This window comes from Schistocerca nitens, chromosome 6, assembly GCF_023898315.1.
Source record: "Schistocerca nitens isolate TAMUIC-IGC-003100 chromosome 6, iqSchNite1.1, whole genome shotgun sequence".
Taxonomy (NCBI): domain Eukaryota; kingdom Metazoa; phylum Arthropoda; class Insecta; order Orthoptera; family Acrididae; genus Schistocerca; species Schistocerca nitens.
The window spans coordinates 257,367,187-257,383,982 of NC_064619.1; the positions used below are offsets into that span (position 1 = coordinate 257,367,187).

Genomic DNA, 16,796 nt, shown 5'->3' on the forward strand with positions numbered 1-16,796 from the left:
TACTGGTTGCTCCTGAATGTTTTCAAATGTTATCTACCCACCTTATATTATGTTGTCATTTAGATATTTTCTCTGGGAATCCACCAGCATACTTCTTTGGTCAACCTACCATCAATTTTCCTAACTCTCTGGCCTGCCCACCTCTATTTTATTTTAATTACAGCCAGTCATAATCACTTGTTACACTCTAGCACATTCCTTAAACAAGTTATCTACTTTCGTGCCTCTTCCAGTAATTCTCCAGGTGCATCTCTCCAGTGTTTATTGAATTTTTGAATGATTTTCATATCCATGTCTCACTGCCATAAGTAAAAATTGGTATAACAAATTTGTTGTAAGCTTTCTCTTTCAAATTCATTGGGAATCCAGTTTTTTTTTTTTTTTTTAATTTACCAAATGCACTCTAAGCCATTTTTACTTCTCTGTCTGTCTGATTTCTCTTCTACTTCTGAGTTTCTCAATGTTCTGATAAATACTGGAAATTGTAGTACTGTATGCACAGTGGTTGGAAAAAAACATGGAAACATTGCAATAAATGCATGCTTGAACACAAATACACATGCTAGCCAAGTCTGCAGGTTGCGCTGGTGTATTCGACTACAAATTGCACTTGTGCAATATCATCAATATATTGCAACTGTCAGTCATGATTAGAGCAATGTTCTGTTTAGCTGTGAGTGCGTTAATGTGCAGCTGAGTGAATTCAAATGTGGAAAAATTGTTGGTGCCTGTGTGGTGGGTACTCCCATAACCAAGGGAACCAAAGTCTTTGGTGTTACAAGAGGCACCACATCAAAGATTTATATTGTGTACAGAGAAAGTGGAAAAAATCATGCAATAAGTCACAACGCAGTGTGTGTTGGGTGGTCATGACAGACAGACACTGAAGAGGATTCTGAGAAAAATAAGAGGACAGCTACAAAAATCACTGCAGAACTGAATGTTACACTCATAAACCCTGTCAGCATCAATACAACATGAAGGGAGCGCTATGAGCAGGGAATTGCAGGGTGAGCTGGAATTACAAAACCACTCATCAGTGATGCAACTGTCAGTAAAAGGAAAATGTGGTGCCAAAACAATAAAACTTGGATTATGGAGCAATGGAAGAAAATAAAGCAGCCAATTGTGGTATTCCAGGGGCATTACAGCAAAGAATTATTTGACCATTTTAGCTGATAAGGTTCATCCCATGGTACAATGTTTCTTCCCTACTGGAGATGTGGTCCAAGACAACAGAGCCCCTGTTCACACAGCTCAAATTGTCCAGGGGTGGTTTTGTGAGCACAAGGATTAATTGTTGCATCCCTCCAAGCCACCACAATCACCAGATCTCAATATTAGTGGGCCTTCAAGGTCTACTTTGGAGAGGAGGGTGTGTAATTGCTATCCATCTCCATCATAATTACCTGAACTTGTCACTATTTTGCAAAAAGAATGGTGTTAGATCTCCCTTGGAACCATACAGGACCTGCAATTATCCAGACCAAGAGGACTGGAAGCTGTTTTGAATGCCAATGCCTTTCCTGTATCATATTAGGCCTGGTAATGTTTTGTTTTTGGTGTTTCCATATTTTTATCCACCCCCTGTATTTATTCTTCAGTATATTAAGGTGGGTTCAATCAATGTCTTGTTTCTCAAGGGCTGTTGGTATAGAGTTTATTGAAACTGAACAAAAAATGCTCCCAAAAGCTCTGCATCCTAGGCAGGGTGGTAATTAACACTCACTATTCCATTCCATAATTTTACTAATTACATAAAAAGGCCCTTTGTTCTATATGTATTTCTAATATCTCTATCTTCCTTTCTTTGATCAAAATCTAATTCTTTTCTGTGTATTTTGGAAATGATTTTAGTGAATATTTTGCACATCATTGTGTTACAGCTATACTTTTTCATGTCTTATTGGTTATGAAGCAGAAAAATCACAGCTTTGTACTGATTTTGGGGAAATGTCTTCCTCAGCATTATGTAAATAATAAGGGAATTTTTGTTTGTACAACTTTCCCTCCAGCAGTCAGGTAGCCAATGTATTTAATAACTGCTTCTTCCCCCCCCATGAACCACCGAGCGAGGTGGCGCAGTGGTTAGCACACCGGACTCGCATTCGGGAGGACGACGGTTCAATCCCGTCTCCGGCCATCCTGATTTAGGTTTTCCGTGATTTCCCTAAATCGCTTCAGGCAAATACCGGGATGGTTCCTTTGAAAGGGCACGGCCGATTTCCTTCCCCATCCTTCCCTCACCCGAGCATGCGCTCCGTCTCGAATGACCTCGTTGTCGACGGGACGTTAAACACTAATCTCCTCCTCCTCCTCCTCCCCATGAACCATGGACCTTGCCGTTGGTGGGGAGGCTTGCGTGCCTCAACGATACAGATAGCCGTACCATAGGTGCAACCACACTGGAGAGGTATCTGTTGAGAGGCCAGACAAACATGTGGTTCCTGAAGAGGGGCAGCAGCCTTTTCAGTAGTTGCAGGAGCAACAGTCTGGATGATTGACTGATCTGGCCATGTAACACTAACCAAAATGGCCTTGCTGTTGTGGTACTGCGAACGGCTGAAAGCAAGGTGAAACTACAGACGTACTTTTTCCCGAGGGCATGCAGCTTTACTGTATGGTTAAATGATGATGGCGTATTCTTGGGTAAAATATTCCGGAGGTAAAATAGTCCCCCATTCAGATCTCCGGGCGGGGACTACTCAAGAGGACGTCGTTATCAGGAGAAAGAAAATTGGCGTTCTATGGAACGGAGTGTGGAATGTCAGATCCCTTAATCAGGCAGGTAGATTAGAAAATTTAAAAAGGGAAATGGATAGGTTAAAGTTAGATATAGTGGGAATTAGTGAAGTTTGGTGGCAGGAGGAACAAGACTTTTGGTCAGGTTAATACAGGGTTATAAATACAAAATCAAATAGGGGTAACGCAGGAGTAGGTTTAATAATGAATAAAAAAAATAGGAGTGCGGGTAAGCTACTACAAATAGCATAGTGAATGCATTATTGTGACCAAGATAGACACGAAGCCCACACCTACTACAGTAGTACAGGTTTATATGCCAACTAGCTCTGCAGATGATGAAGAAATTGATGAAATGTATGATGAGATAAAAGAAATTATTCAGGTAGTGAAGGGAGATGAAAATTTAATAGTCATGGGTGACTGGAATTCAACAGTAGGAAATGGAAGAGAAGGAAATGTAGTAGGTGAATATGGATTAGGGCTAAGAAATGAAAGAGGAAGCCGCCTGGTAGAATTTTGCACAGAGCATAAATTAATCATAGCTAACACTTGGTTCAAGAATCATAAAAGAAGGTTGTATACATGGAAGAAGCCTGGAGATACTGACAGATTTCAGATAGATTATATAATGGTAAGACAGAGATTTAGGAACCAGGTTTTAAATTGTAAGACATTTCCAGGGGCAGATGTGAACTCTGACCACAATCTATTGGTTATGACCTGTAGATTAAAACTGAAGAAACTGCAAAAAGGTGGGAACTTAAGGAGATGGGACCTGGATAAACTGACTAAACCAGAGGTTGTACAGAGTTTCAGGGCGAGCGTAAGGGAACATATGGCAGGAATGGGGGAAAGAAATACAGTAGAGGAAGAATGGGTAGCCTTGAGGGATGAAGTAGTGAAGGCAGCAGAGGATCGAGTAGGTAAAATGACGAGGGCTAGTAGAAATCCTTGGGTAACAGAAGAGATACTGAATTTAATTGATCAAAGGAGAAAATACAAAAATGCAGTAAATGAAGCAGGCAAAAAGGAATACAAGCGTCTCAAAAATGAGATCGACAGAAAGTGCAAAATGGCTAAGCAGGAATGGCTAGAGGACAAATGTAAGGATGTAGAGGCTTATCTCATGAGGGGTAAGATAGATACTGCCTACTGAAAATTAAAGAGACCTTTGGAGAAAAGAGAACCACTTGCATGAATATCAAGAGGTCAGATGGAAAGAAGGGAAAGCCGAAAGGTGGAAGGAGTATATAGAGGGTCTATACAGGGGCGATGTTCTTGAGGACAATATTATGGAAATGGAAGAGGATGTAGATGAAGATGAAATGGGAGATATGATACTGTGTGAAGAGTTTGACAGAGCACTGAAAGACATAAGTCAAAACAAGGCCCCAGGAGTAGACAACATTCCATTAGAACTACTGACAGCCTTTGGAGAGCCAGTCCTGACAAAACTCTACCATCTGGTGAGCAAGGTGTATGAGACTGGCGAAATTCCCTCAGACTTCAAGAAGAATACAATAATTCCAAGAATACAAGAATCCCAAAGAAAGCAGGTGTTGACAGATGTGAAAGTTACCGAACTATCAGTTTAATAAATCACAGCTGCAAAATACTAACGCGGATTCTTTACAGACGAATGGAAAAACTGGTAGATGCTGACCTCGGGGAAGATCAGTTTAGATTCCGTAGAAATGTTGGAACGTGTGAGGCAGTACTGACCCTACGACTTATCTTAGAAGAAAGATTAAGGAAAGGCAAACCTATGTTTCTAGCATTTGTAGACTTAGAGAAAGCTTTTGACAATGTTGACTGGAATACTCTCTTTCAAATTCTAAAGGTGGCAGGGGTAAATTACAGGGAGCGAAAGGCTATTTACAATTTGTACAGAAAGCAGATGGCAGTTATAAGAGTTGAGGGGCACGAAAGGGAAGCAGTGGTTGGGACGGGAGTGAGACAGGGTTGTAGCCTCTCCCCGATGCTATTCAATCTGTATATTGAGCAAGCAGTAAAGGAAACAAAAGAAAAGTTCGGAGTAGGCATTAAAATCCATGGAGAAGAAATAAAAACTTTGAGGTTCCCCGATGACATTGTAATTCTGTCAGAGACAGCAAAGGACTTGGAAGAGCAGTTGAACGGAATGGACATTGACTTGAAAGGAGGGTATAAGATGAACATCAACAAAAGCAAAATGAGGATAATGGAATGTAGTCGAATTAGTTCGGGTAATGCTGAGGGAATTAGATTAGGAAATGAGACACTTAAAGTAGTAAAGGAGTTTTGCTATTTGGGGAGCAAAATAACTGATGATGGTCAAAGTAGAGAGGATATAAAATGTAGACTGGTAATGGCAAGGAAAGTGTTTCTGAAGAAGAGAAATTTGTTAACATTGAGTATAGATTTAAGTGTCAGGAAGCCATTTCTGAAAGTATTTGTATGGAGTGTAGCCACGTATGGAAGTGAAACATGGACGATAAATAGTTTGGACAAGAAGAGAATAGAAGCTTTCGAAATGTGGTGCTACAGAAGAATGCTGAAGATTAGATGGGTAGATCACATAACTAATGAGCAGGTATTGAATAGAATTGGGGAGAAGAGGAGTTTGTGGCACAACTTGACTAGAAGAAGGGATCGGTTGGTAGGACATGTTCTGAGGCATCAAGGGATCACCAATTTAGTACTGGAGGGCAGCGTGGAGGGTAAAAATCGTAGAGGGAGACCAAGAGATGAATACACTAAGCAGATTCAGAAGGATGTAGGCTGCAGTAGGTACTGGGAGATGAAGAAGCTTGCACAGGATAGAGTAGCATGGAGAGCTGCATCAAACCAGTCTCAGGACTGAAGACCACAACAACAACAACAACAACAACAACAACAACAACTGCTTCCTTGAAGTAACTCAGAAGACCACTCTGAGCAGTTCAAGGAATAAAGAAATAGACTATATGCAAGAAGCAATGCCACATACATGCCATAAAATTACAGTTATTCCATGCTCTGTTAAAGAAATTTCAAATGTAATTAATTACTTCAATTCCAAAAGCTCTCACATAGTTGGCAGTATCTCAAACAAGGTATTAACATACTGTTCTTCACACATATACAATGTATTCAGCCACACATGCAACCCATCACTGTTACAGGAGAAATTTCAAGACAGACTGAAAATGCAAATATCATGTTTATAACTCAGTCGCACTACTTACTTTCTTCTCGAAGTTACTGGAAAAAGTTATGTATGCAAGATACCTCTCTCAAAACCAAATACTGAGTCTCAAAAGGACATGCTATTTTTCAGTTCACAAATTAGGTTATGCAATTTTTAAATGACAAAATATTGCCACTGGTATTTCCTGTGACTTCCAAAAACCTTTGTTTGTACAGTTCGCAGTGTTTTCCCACAGAAACATTATCAGGCTGGTACCTGGTTTTCATTCTATCTAACTAAAAGAATGTAGAGTGTTGCATGAAGATGCTCAAGGAGTGTACACAATGAAACAGCAACTTTAGAGTCAGAAATAATCACTAAAGCTGTACTGCCAGGATTGATATTAGTTACACTCTTGTACTTATTATATATAAATTATCTTCCATCATAAATAATTCTCTTTGCAAGTATTATAAGCATGTCTAATTCTGTAACTTCAGCATTTTAAAATGTAAATAATATTTTTTTCTGGAAATTAATAACTGATTCTTTGAAAACTGACTGTTATTGAATTTACAAGGGCATGCTGGAAAGTAATGCCTCTGAATTTTTATTCTGTTCTCAATATCGGTTGATGTACTACATGTCATGCATATTACTTGGTCAACGTTCCCACGCATGTTGCAACCCTCTGCCAGTAGTGGGCTTCAAACTGTACCACGTAACATGGTAGTGTGTAATGTAGCTATGTTAATGTGTGAGAGATCCTCCAAAAACTGAAACCACAAATTTGAAGAGTTCATCCACACATGGAGGACCCTCTCCTTTCAGCATGACAATGGCAGACCATACAAGAGTGCTGTAATATCCGCAACAATCCGACGCCTTGAGTTCACTATCATCAATCATCATCCTCCACACAGTCTCAACTTGGTCCCATCTGATTTTCATCTGTTTCCAAAATATAAGGAACACTTTTGAGGGCTTCACTTTGATAGTGGTACAAGTAATGGTGAGGTTGTTGCTCTGTCAACAAAATCAAACATCCTACAGTGATGATATCAACAAACTGGTCTCTAGGGAGAAATGTTTTCATTGCCTGAGCGACTATGTTGAGAAATAAAGATACAGACATGAAGAAAAAAGATGCAGAAGGTTAATAAAGTGTGTTTTATTTAAAGAGCTTTAAGAGATTTCACACAATAAATTCAGAAAAATTACTTTTCAGCATGCTTTCATAGATAAAACGCAGTACATGAGATTCAGTACTGCACAAGGAATAATATATGGAGAGAAATCAGTAAAAGAAACAGAATATTCTGAACTGGAAGTCACATATTACAGACCTTCTTGAATGTCTATGTTTTGCTACTTTCGCACTGTGGATAATTTCAGACATTGGAGCTGAAAAAGCCAAAAAAGTTTACTTATTTTTCTTATTTTCAATCACTATCATCTTACGGCATCATATTCTGGCGGAACTCATTGTTCAGAGAAAAGGTATTTGGTGCACAGAAGCACATAGTAAGGATAATATGTGCTGTCCACTCTAGAAGCTCTTGTAGGCAGCCCTTTAAAAAGATGGGTATACTGACAGCACCCTCACAATATATTTCTCTACCCCCATCCTCACTACAGGTGATGTGCTCTATTCTTGGGATCTGAGTGACCAGCCCTTGCTTTTTAATCCTCCCCAACCTGTCCCTCTCTCCTTCACACAGAAGGAACTATTAGTTTTGAAAGTTAGGTAGTGGGTTACTTTTATTTTTACAAGCATCTACTGGGAGTATTGAATAATTTGTCCCCTACAGGCAGATACAGCCAAGAAATTGTCTCAAATTGATTAGTTTTCACTGTACATATACTACCTTATGATGTTTGATATCAACAATCAATCACAGTTTGAAAACAACAACAATATTTGTAAATATAATACTAAATGGAAAAATGACTTTCAATTGTCCATCACTCGGGCTTAGTGTGGCACAGAAAAAAATGAGGTATTCATCTGTAAAAATCACTGATCACCTACTCAGAGATGTCAAGAATTTAACAGATACTAGCATTTCCATCAAACATAAACTGAAACCACAACTGCTTGGCAACTTCGTGTGTGTGTGTGTGTGTGTGTGTGTGTGTGTGTGTGTGTGAGTGAGTGAGAGAGAGAGAGAGAGAGAGACATTCGATTTCATACCAAAAGGTTGCAACTAACAGTCACAGAATATGCAAATAATTAACTACCTGTAATTCATTTCTATTGATATATATCATTTCCTGGCACCTTTCCTTTCTCCATACCTTCAATGGCTTGAGACCCACCAATTATGATCACTTAATTTATGTTGCTCTCTGTAATGTCAGTTTGACATAAAATCTGAGGAAATTCATAGATTCAGTGAATTTCTGTACAGAAAGAAGTTTCAAAATGTTGGAAATGACTAGTTATTGTAAATAATGTTTGCATCGTTGTGTTTGTTTACGAACTGTTATAAATCCATTTTATTTTGTCACAAGACAAGAAGACTGGATTTTGAAAGTGACATTTTGTTTACAAGCAGGTATAAAATGGCAAGACAGATTTCGGAATCAGATTTTAAACTTTAAGACATTTCCAGGAGAAGATGTGGGCTCTGACCATAATTTATTGGTTATGAACTATGGATTAAAACTGAAGAAATTGCAAAAAGGCAGTAAAGTAAGGTGAGGGGCCTGGATAAGTTCAAAGAATCAGAGGTTGTTGAGAGTTTCATAGGCAGTATTACTCAATGACTGACTGAAACAGGGGACAGGAATAACAGTAGCTGATGAATAGGTACCTTTGTGAGATAAAACTGTGAAGGCAACAGAAGATCAAATAGATAAGAAGGCAAGGTGTAGTAGAAATCCTTGGATATTATAGGTGATATTAAATTTAATTTGTGAAAGAAGAAAAGACACAACAAATGAAGAAAGTGAAATTGAATACAGGTGTCTGAAAAACGAGACTGACAGAAAGTACGAAATGGCTAAGCAGAAATGGCTAGTACATGTAAGTCTACAGAAGCATGTATAGCTAGGAGAAAGGTACCACCCATAGATTAGATTAGATTAGATTAGATTAATACTAGTTCCATGGATCATGAATACGATATTTCATAATGATGTGGAACAAGTCAAATTTTCCAATACATGACATAATTAAGTTAATTTAACAACATAATTAAGTTAATATAACAACTTTTTTTATTTTTTGTTTTTTTAAATTTTTTTATAATTTCTGTTTGATTTTTTTCTTTTTTTTCTTAATTTATATCTAAAAATTCCTCTATGGAGTAGAAGAAGTTGTCATTCAGAAATTCTTTTAATTTCTTCTTAAATACTTGTTGGTTATCTGTCAGACTTTTGATACTATTTGGTAAGTGAGCAAAGACTTTAGTGGCAGTATAATTCACCCCTTTCTGTGCCAAAGTTAAATTTAATCTTGAATAGTGAAGATCATCCTTTCTCCTAGTATTGTAGTTATGCACACTGCTATTACTTTTGAATTGGGTTTGGCTGTTAATAACAAATTTCATAAGAGAGTATATATACTGAGAAGCTACTGTGAATATCCCTAGATCCTTAAATAAATGTCTGCAGGATGATCTTGGGTGGACTCCAGCTATTATTCTGATTACTTTTGTGCAATAAATACTTTATTCCTCAGTGATGAATTACCCCAGAATATGATGCCATATGCAAGCAATGAGTGAAAATAGGCATAGTAAGCTAATTTACTAAGATGTTTATCACCAAAATTTGCAATGACCCTTATTGCATAAGTAGCTGAACTCAAACGTTTCAGCAGATCATCAATGTGTTTCTTCTAATTTAATCTCTCATCAATGGACACACCTAAAAATTTTGAATATTCTACCTTAACTATATGCTTCTGATTAAGGTCTATATTTATTAATGGCATCATACCATTTACTGTACGGAACTGTATGTACTGTGTCTTATCAAAATTCAGTGAGAGTCCGTTTACAAGGAACCACTTAGTAATTTCTGAAAGACATTATTGACAATTTCATCAGTTCATTCTTGTTTGGAAGGTGTGATTACTATACTTGTATCATCAACAAAGAGAACTAACTTTGCCTCTTCATGAATATAGAATGGCAAGTCATTAATATATATTAAGAACAACAAAGGACCCAAGACCGACCCTTGTGGAACCCCATTCTTGATAGTTCCCCAGTTTGAGGAATGTGCTGATCTTTGCATATTATGAGAACTGCTTATTTCAACTTTCTGCACTCTTCCAGTTAGGTACGAATTAAACCATTTGTGCACTGTCCCACTCATGCCACAATACTTGAGCTTGTCTAGAAGAATTTCATGATTTACATAATCAAAAGCCTTCGAGAGATCACAAAAAATCCCAATGGGTGGTGTTCGGTTATTCAGATCATTCAAAATTTGATTGGTGAAAGCATATATGGCATTTTCTGTTGAAAAACCTTTCTGGAAACCAAACTGACATTTTGTTAGTACTTCATTTTTACAGATATGTGAAGCTACTCTTGAATACATTACTTTCTCAAAAATTTTGGATAAAGCTGTTAGAAGGGAGATTGGACAGTAATTGTTGACATCAGATCCATCCCCTTTTTTATGCAAAGGTATAACAATAGCATATTTCAGTCTATCAGGAAAAATGCCCTGTTCCAGAGAGCTATTACACATGTGGCTGAGAATCTTACTTATCTGTTGAGAGCAAGCTTTTAGTATTTTGCTGGAAATGCCATCAATTCCATGTGAGTTTTTGCTTTTAAGCAAGTTTATTATTTTCCTAATTTCAGAGGGAGAAGTGGGTGAGATTTCAATTGCATAGGTATGGCCTCTTCCATTAACAGCCTAGCATCTTCTAATGAACACCTGGATCCTACTATATCCACAACATTTAGAAAATGATTATTAAAAATATTTTCAACTTCTGACTTTTTGTTTGTAAAGTTTTCATTCAATTTGTGGTAATACTGTCTACCTGTGCTCTTGGTTGACCTGTTTCTCTTTCAATAATATTCCAAATTGTTTTAATTTTATTATCAGAGTTGCTGATTTCAGATATGATACACATACTTCTGGATTTTTTAATACCTTTTCTTAATATAGCACAGTACATCTACATCTACATTTATACTCCGCAAGCCACCCAACAGTGTGTGGCGGAGGGCACTTTACGTGCCACTGTCATCACCTCCCTTTCCTGTTCCAGTCGCGTAAGATTCGCGGGAAGAACGACTGTCTGAAAGCCTCCGTGCGCGCTCTAATCTCTCTAATTTTACATTCGTGATCTCCTCGGGAGGTATAAGTAGGGGGAAGCAATATATTTGATACCTCATCCAGAAACGCACTCTCTCGAAACCTGGCGAGCAAGCTACACCGCGATGCAGAGCACCTCTCTTGCAGAGTCTGCCACTTGAGTTTATTAAACATCTCCGTAACGCTATCACGGTTACCAAATAACCCTGTGATGAAACGCGCCGCTCTTCTTTGGATCTTCTCTATCTCCTCCGTCAACCCGATCTGATACGGATCCCACACTGATGAGCAATACTCAAGTATAGGTCGAACGAGTGTTTTGTAAGCCACCTCCTGTTTGATAGTTTCTGGGTCACTACTCTTTCTTGCTGTCAGATACATTTCCCTTTTCCGGTTACAAGATATTTTTATACCCTTATTAAGCCATGGTTTGTTACATGGTTTCTTACGAGTATATTTAACTATTTTCTTGGGGAAGCAGTTTTCAAATGCATTTACAAAAGTGTCATGAAATAAATTATATTTTAAATTGGCATCAGGTTCACGGTACACCTCATCCCAGTCTAACTGCTGTAGGCTTTCCCTGAAATTTGCAATTGTTAAATCGTTGACTGAACGCACTACTTTGGAGGACTGTTGAGTACTGTTGAATGGAGCTATGTCATATATTGTAACTAGCTGCGCACCATGATCAGAAAGACCATTCTCAACAGGCTGAGCATTTATCTGGTTAAACTTATCTTGGTCTATAAAGAAGTGAACTGCTATCCTTTACCACCCGAGTAGGAAAATCAATAACAGGTGTCAAACTGAAAGAACTGAGTAATATTTCAAGGTAATTTTTCCTATTACCCTCTTTCAGAGAATCTACATTGAAGTCCCCACAAATAATAATTTGCTTCCCCTGTCTGACAGATAGCACAACAAGGAGTCCAAATGTTTCAGAAATAGATGAAAATTTCCCGATGGGGACCTATATACAGTTACAATTATAAATGTGCCTTTATTTAATTTAAGCTCACAGGCACATGCTTCTATATGTTTCTTTACACAAAACTTTTTTTGTTTCTATACTTTTTGCACAATGATAACTTTTGGCATATATGGCAACTCCTTCTTTCTCCATATTTTCTCTAATTAAATGTGCAGAGAGCTTATATCCACTTACATTTACCTTATCCATATCAGTAGCAATGTGATGCTCAGACAGGCATAGTATATCTATTTCATCCTCAGCTTCTAAAAGTTAAAGAGACCTTTCAAGATAGCATATGCAGCTGGATGAATATCAAGAGTCCAGATGGGAACTAGAGCTAAGCAAAGAAGGAAAAGCTGAACGGTGAAATGAATACATACAGGGGCTGTACAAGAGACATAAACTTGAAGTCGATAGTATAGAAAAGGAAGAGGAAGTAGATGAGATGGGAGGTATGACACTGTGAGGATAATTTGACAGAGCACTGAAAGACATCAGTTGAAAAAAGGTTCCTGGAGTAGACAACATTGTCTCAGCACCATTGAGATCCTTGGGAGAGCAATGACCAAACTATCCCACTTGCTGAGCAAGATGTATACGACAAGCAAAATACCATCATACCTCCACAGAATGTAATAATTTCAATTCCAAAGGAAGCAGGTGCTGATAAGTGTGAATATTACAGAACTACCAGTTTCATAAGTCATGACTGCAAAATACTGACACGAATTATTTACATAAGAATGGGGAAGAAGCTGACCTCAGGGAAGATCATTTTGGGTTCTAGAGAAAAATATGAATACATGAGGCATACTGATCCTATGATATACCTTAGAAGACAGGTTAAAGAAAACCAAACCTATGTTTATATAATTTGTAGATTTACGGAAAGCTTTTGACAATTATATATGATGGCAGTATCTGTTCCTGAAAGAACAGTTACCGTTGATGACCTTGCAGCTTTGCTAGAATGAAATGTTAATTAAATGGACACCCTAGCTGCAAACAGGCGTTGGTATACTTCATTGCGGATATGTTGAAAATGTGTGCCCCGACTGGGACTCAAACCCGGGATCTCCTGCTTACATGGCAGACACTATCCATCTGAGCCACTGAGGGCACAGAGGATAGTGCGCCTGCAGGGACTTATCCCTTGCACCCTCCCCGTGTTCGGGCATAGCGTGTGCGTTCGCACAAGAAGGTCAACGGTCAGGAAACCATATTTTAACTATATATGTATGAAAGGGAAGCTGCAGTTGAGATAGGGGTGAGACAAGATTGTAGACTGTCCGTGATGTTAGTCTATGGGTATGCTGAGCAAGCGGGAAAGAAAACCAAAGAAAAATTTGGAGAAGAAGAAATACAAGCTTTGAGGTTTGCCAATGACACTGTAAATCTGCAGAGACAGCAAAGGATTTGAAAGAGCAATTGAATGGAATGGAAAGTGTCTTGAAAGGAGGATGTATGAGGGTATGCTGATAGCAATGCCTCTGAATTTTTTATGTGAAAACTCTTAACGCTTCTTGAATAAAACAAACATTATTAACATTCTACATCCTTACTTTTCATGTATACATATTTACTTCATCATGTTACCTTCCATTCGGAAATTGGTTGCACTCAGCGACTGTTATATTGACTTGTAAATTATAGATTGTAGCAGTCAGTTGTCCTTTTTAAATTTTTATTATGCAGATCTAGATTTCAGCTAGAAGCTAGAAATTCTCAATGCACTTTTATTTTTGCTCAATGCATGTAAGTCCCTGTTGATTGGGCTTCACCCACAGTTCACTGAATACTGCTGTGGGTGAAGCCCAATTAACAGGGACTTACATGTATTGAGCGAAAATAATAGTGCATTGAGAATGGCTAGCTTCTAGGCAAAATCTAGATCTATGTAATAAAATTTAAAAAGGACAACTGATTGCTGCAATCTATAATTTACAAGTACATATTTACTTCTCATCTCAACATAGTCACTCTGGTGATTAACACATTTCTCCCAACGAGAGACCAGTTTGTAGATACTTTCACTAGAGAATGTCTGGGGCGGAGTGACAACCTCATCTCTGTTTGCTCTGTTTCATCACTATCAAAGTGAGTCCTTAAAGGTGTTCTTTAGGTTTTGGAAACAGATGAAAATTGGAGAAGGCCAAGTCAGGACTGTAAGGAGGATGATCGATGACAGTGAACCCAAGGCATTGAACTGTTGCAGAAGTCACAGCACTTGTGTGTGGTCTGGCATTGTTATGCTGAAGGAGATAGTGCTCTATGTGTGGATGAACACTTCAAATTCAAAATGCAATTACAGAAAGCTGTTTCTCATTCTCCAACATAGTTTCATTACACATTGCCATGTTACAGGCTACAATTTGGAGCCTTTTAGTGACAGAGGGCAGCAAATATTTTGAAATGTGGTGCTACAAAAGAATGCTAGAGATTAGATGGGTAGATTACATGACTCATGAGGAAATGCTAAACAGAATTGAAGGGAAAACTAATTTGTAACATAATTTGAGCAAAAGATGGGACTGGTTGATATTCAACATTCTGAGCCATCAAGGAATCATCAGTTTATTACTGATGGGAAGAGAACAGGGTAAAAATTGTAGAGAGAGAGAGAGACCAAGAGATGAATATGCACAGGTTCAAACTGATGTGAACTGCAGTATATATTTGTAGATGAAGAGGCTTGCACAGGATAGAGCAACGTTGAAAGCAGAATCAAATCAGTCTTCGGGTTAAAGACCACAACAACAACATGGGTGATGGGTTGGTTGGTGTAGAGTCTACTGCTCAGCTGGTTTCAGTGCTTGACACAAAGCCATGCTTCTGTTTTGTTAGGAACTGCTTAAATAGTTTCTGCAGTAGACATTGGACATTGGGTGGTTGCATATTTCAAAGAATATTGCCAACTCAAGTAAGGGGATTATGAATATAATGCCTTCTAATTAATTATGTTGGAAGCTGAATTGTGATACTGGCTGACCACGTTGGAAAGATACTCAGTTTCACAATCCAAAGACAGTCTTATGTTGAGTTCAGCGGAGCAAGGAATGGAAGAGAAAGATTCAGTTGGGTTGATGGAAATATATCAGTTGGTAATGAGAGGGGAGGTTCTGTGTAAGTTCATAAAGAGGAAGCAAGCACTGAGGCAAACAAAAGCTAGCAGGAGCTGCGGTAGAGTAGCCAGAATTTGATGCTACTTTCCCGTAAAAATAACATATGTGTCAAGCCATTTTATCAGTACCTGTTCTGGCCTACTTGTGGAAGGTCGCCTTAAAATGTAAGCTTTCAGTTATAATCAACTAAATGGTTTTATAAAAGACCACAAATACAACAAGAAAACACTACAAAATTTTAATTGAGTGTTTCTTTATACTGGTGCACCTGAACTTTACTCCTTTTATGTTTTTTAGTGAATGTTTCTTTTCTATGAAACCATGAAAATGGTTCATGTTTATTCTTTCCTTAGGAACGAAAAGAACTTCAGGTTTGTTGATGTAGCCAAACAAATCAGATGTCATACTTAACCTCTGTGATTCCAGAATTTATGCTACAGCTATGAAAGATTTATTTTCATGTGCACTACTTCATGACAAGCATTTGCAATGCACTGACATGTGAGAAAACCCTTCCCTAATCTCTAATTGCTTACAATTATGATACATGTATCTGCATTACAGTTTTATGTCATTTTTATCACTTGATACATACTTACTCTCAAAATCTTTTTAAGTAGTCCCATGACAATATCAGTGAAGAGTGTTCTCTCATGAACTTCATCCAGCATTATAACACAATAATTTCTCAGGAGAGGATCAGCCATCATTTCCCGGAGCAAGATGCCTTCTGTCATGTACTGTATGAACAAATTACTCATATTTAGCAAGAGTGAACATACAACAACAAAAGTAGCAACCTACTTTAACAGTTTTCAAAAGTATTAATAGCAAACAGACACACATTCCATGTTTAATATCATCTTCTGCTTCCATATTAATTTTATTCTGTTACAAGCATCATAGAGAGCATTTAACTGAAAATGCTACTTTATGACAAATTTCCTAAACATTTTAAGTACTGAAACTATTCATATAAGGTGATATTTCACTTGATTTTTATGGAATTGTGCAATGACCCAGTTGTCGTACATCCTTAAACCAATACATTATGAAATTAGAAATTCAGTTGCCTACTTAGAAATGTTTTTCCTGTCCTCTGCAACCACATACACCTTCCCTTTGTGAAGTATGACAGGAGAGAGAGAGAGAGTGTGTGTGTGTGTGTGTGTGTGTGTGTGTGTGTGTGTATCTGTTAAGTTGTAGATGACTGTAAAGGTGTTTGTGTGTAGTGTAGCATAATAGTGTAGTATTGTGAAGAGAAGTGAAATGTTGTGTTCTTACTGGAGATGTGAGAAAGTAGAGGGTCCAACTCGATGGCAGAACATTGGCTACTCCTCTTAAAAAGCACCAAGGGACTCACCGAGCTTAAGATCCCCATCCAAAGGACAGATCACCATCAACACTGTCGCATGCCCTCACTTCATGAGGCACTGCGGAGAGGTTTGGAATTTAACCCAGAACATGCGTGCCAAGACTGGTGATCAGGAACTTTATGCCACCACCCCTCCCATACCCT

The 16,796-nt window shown here is 38.1% G+C and overlaps 1 protein-coding gene across 3 annotated transcripts in view; it reads right to left on the reverse strand.

The window, feature by feature from the left end:
- The window catches only part of LOC126262263 (probable ATP-dependent RNA helicase DHX35), a 233,149-nt gene that overhangs the window by 61,650 nt on the left and 154,703 nt on the right, over positions 1-16,796 (reverse strand). For all 3 annotated transcript variants that reach the window (XM_049958759.1, XM_049958758.1, XM_049958757.1), the window contains one exon: positions 15,877-16,017. In XM_049958759.1, coding sequence (XP_049814716.1) covers positions 15,877-16,017 — 141 coding nt within the window. The remainder of the gene's footprint in view (positions 1-15,876; positions 16,018-16,796) is intronic.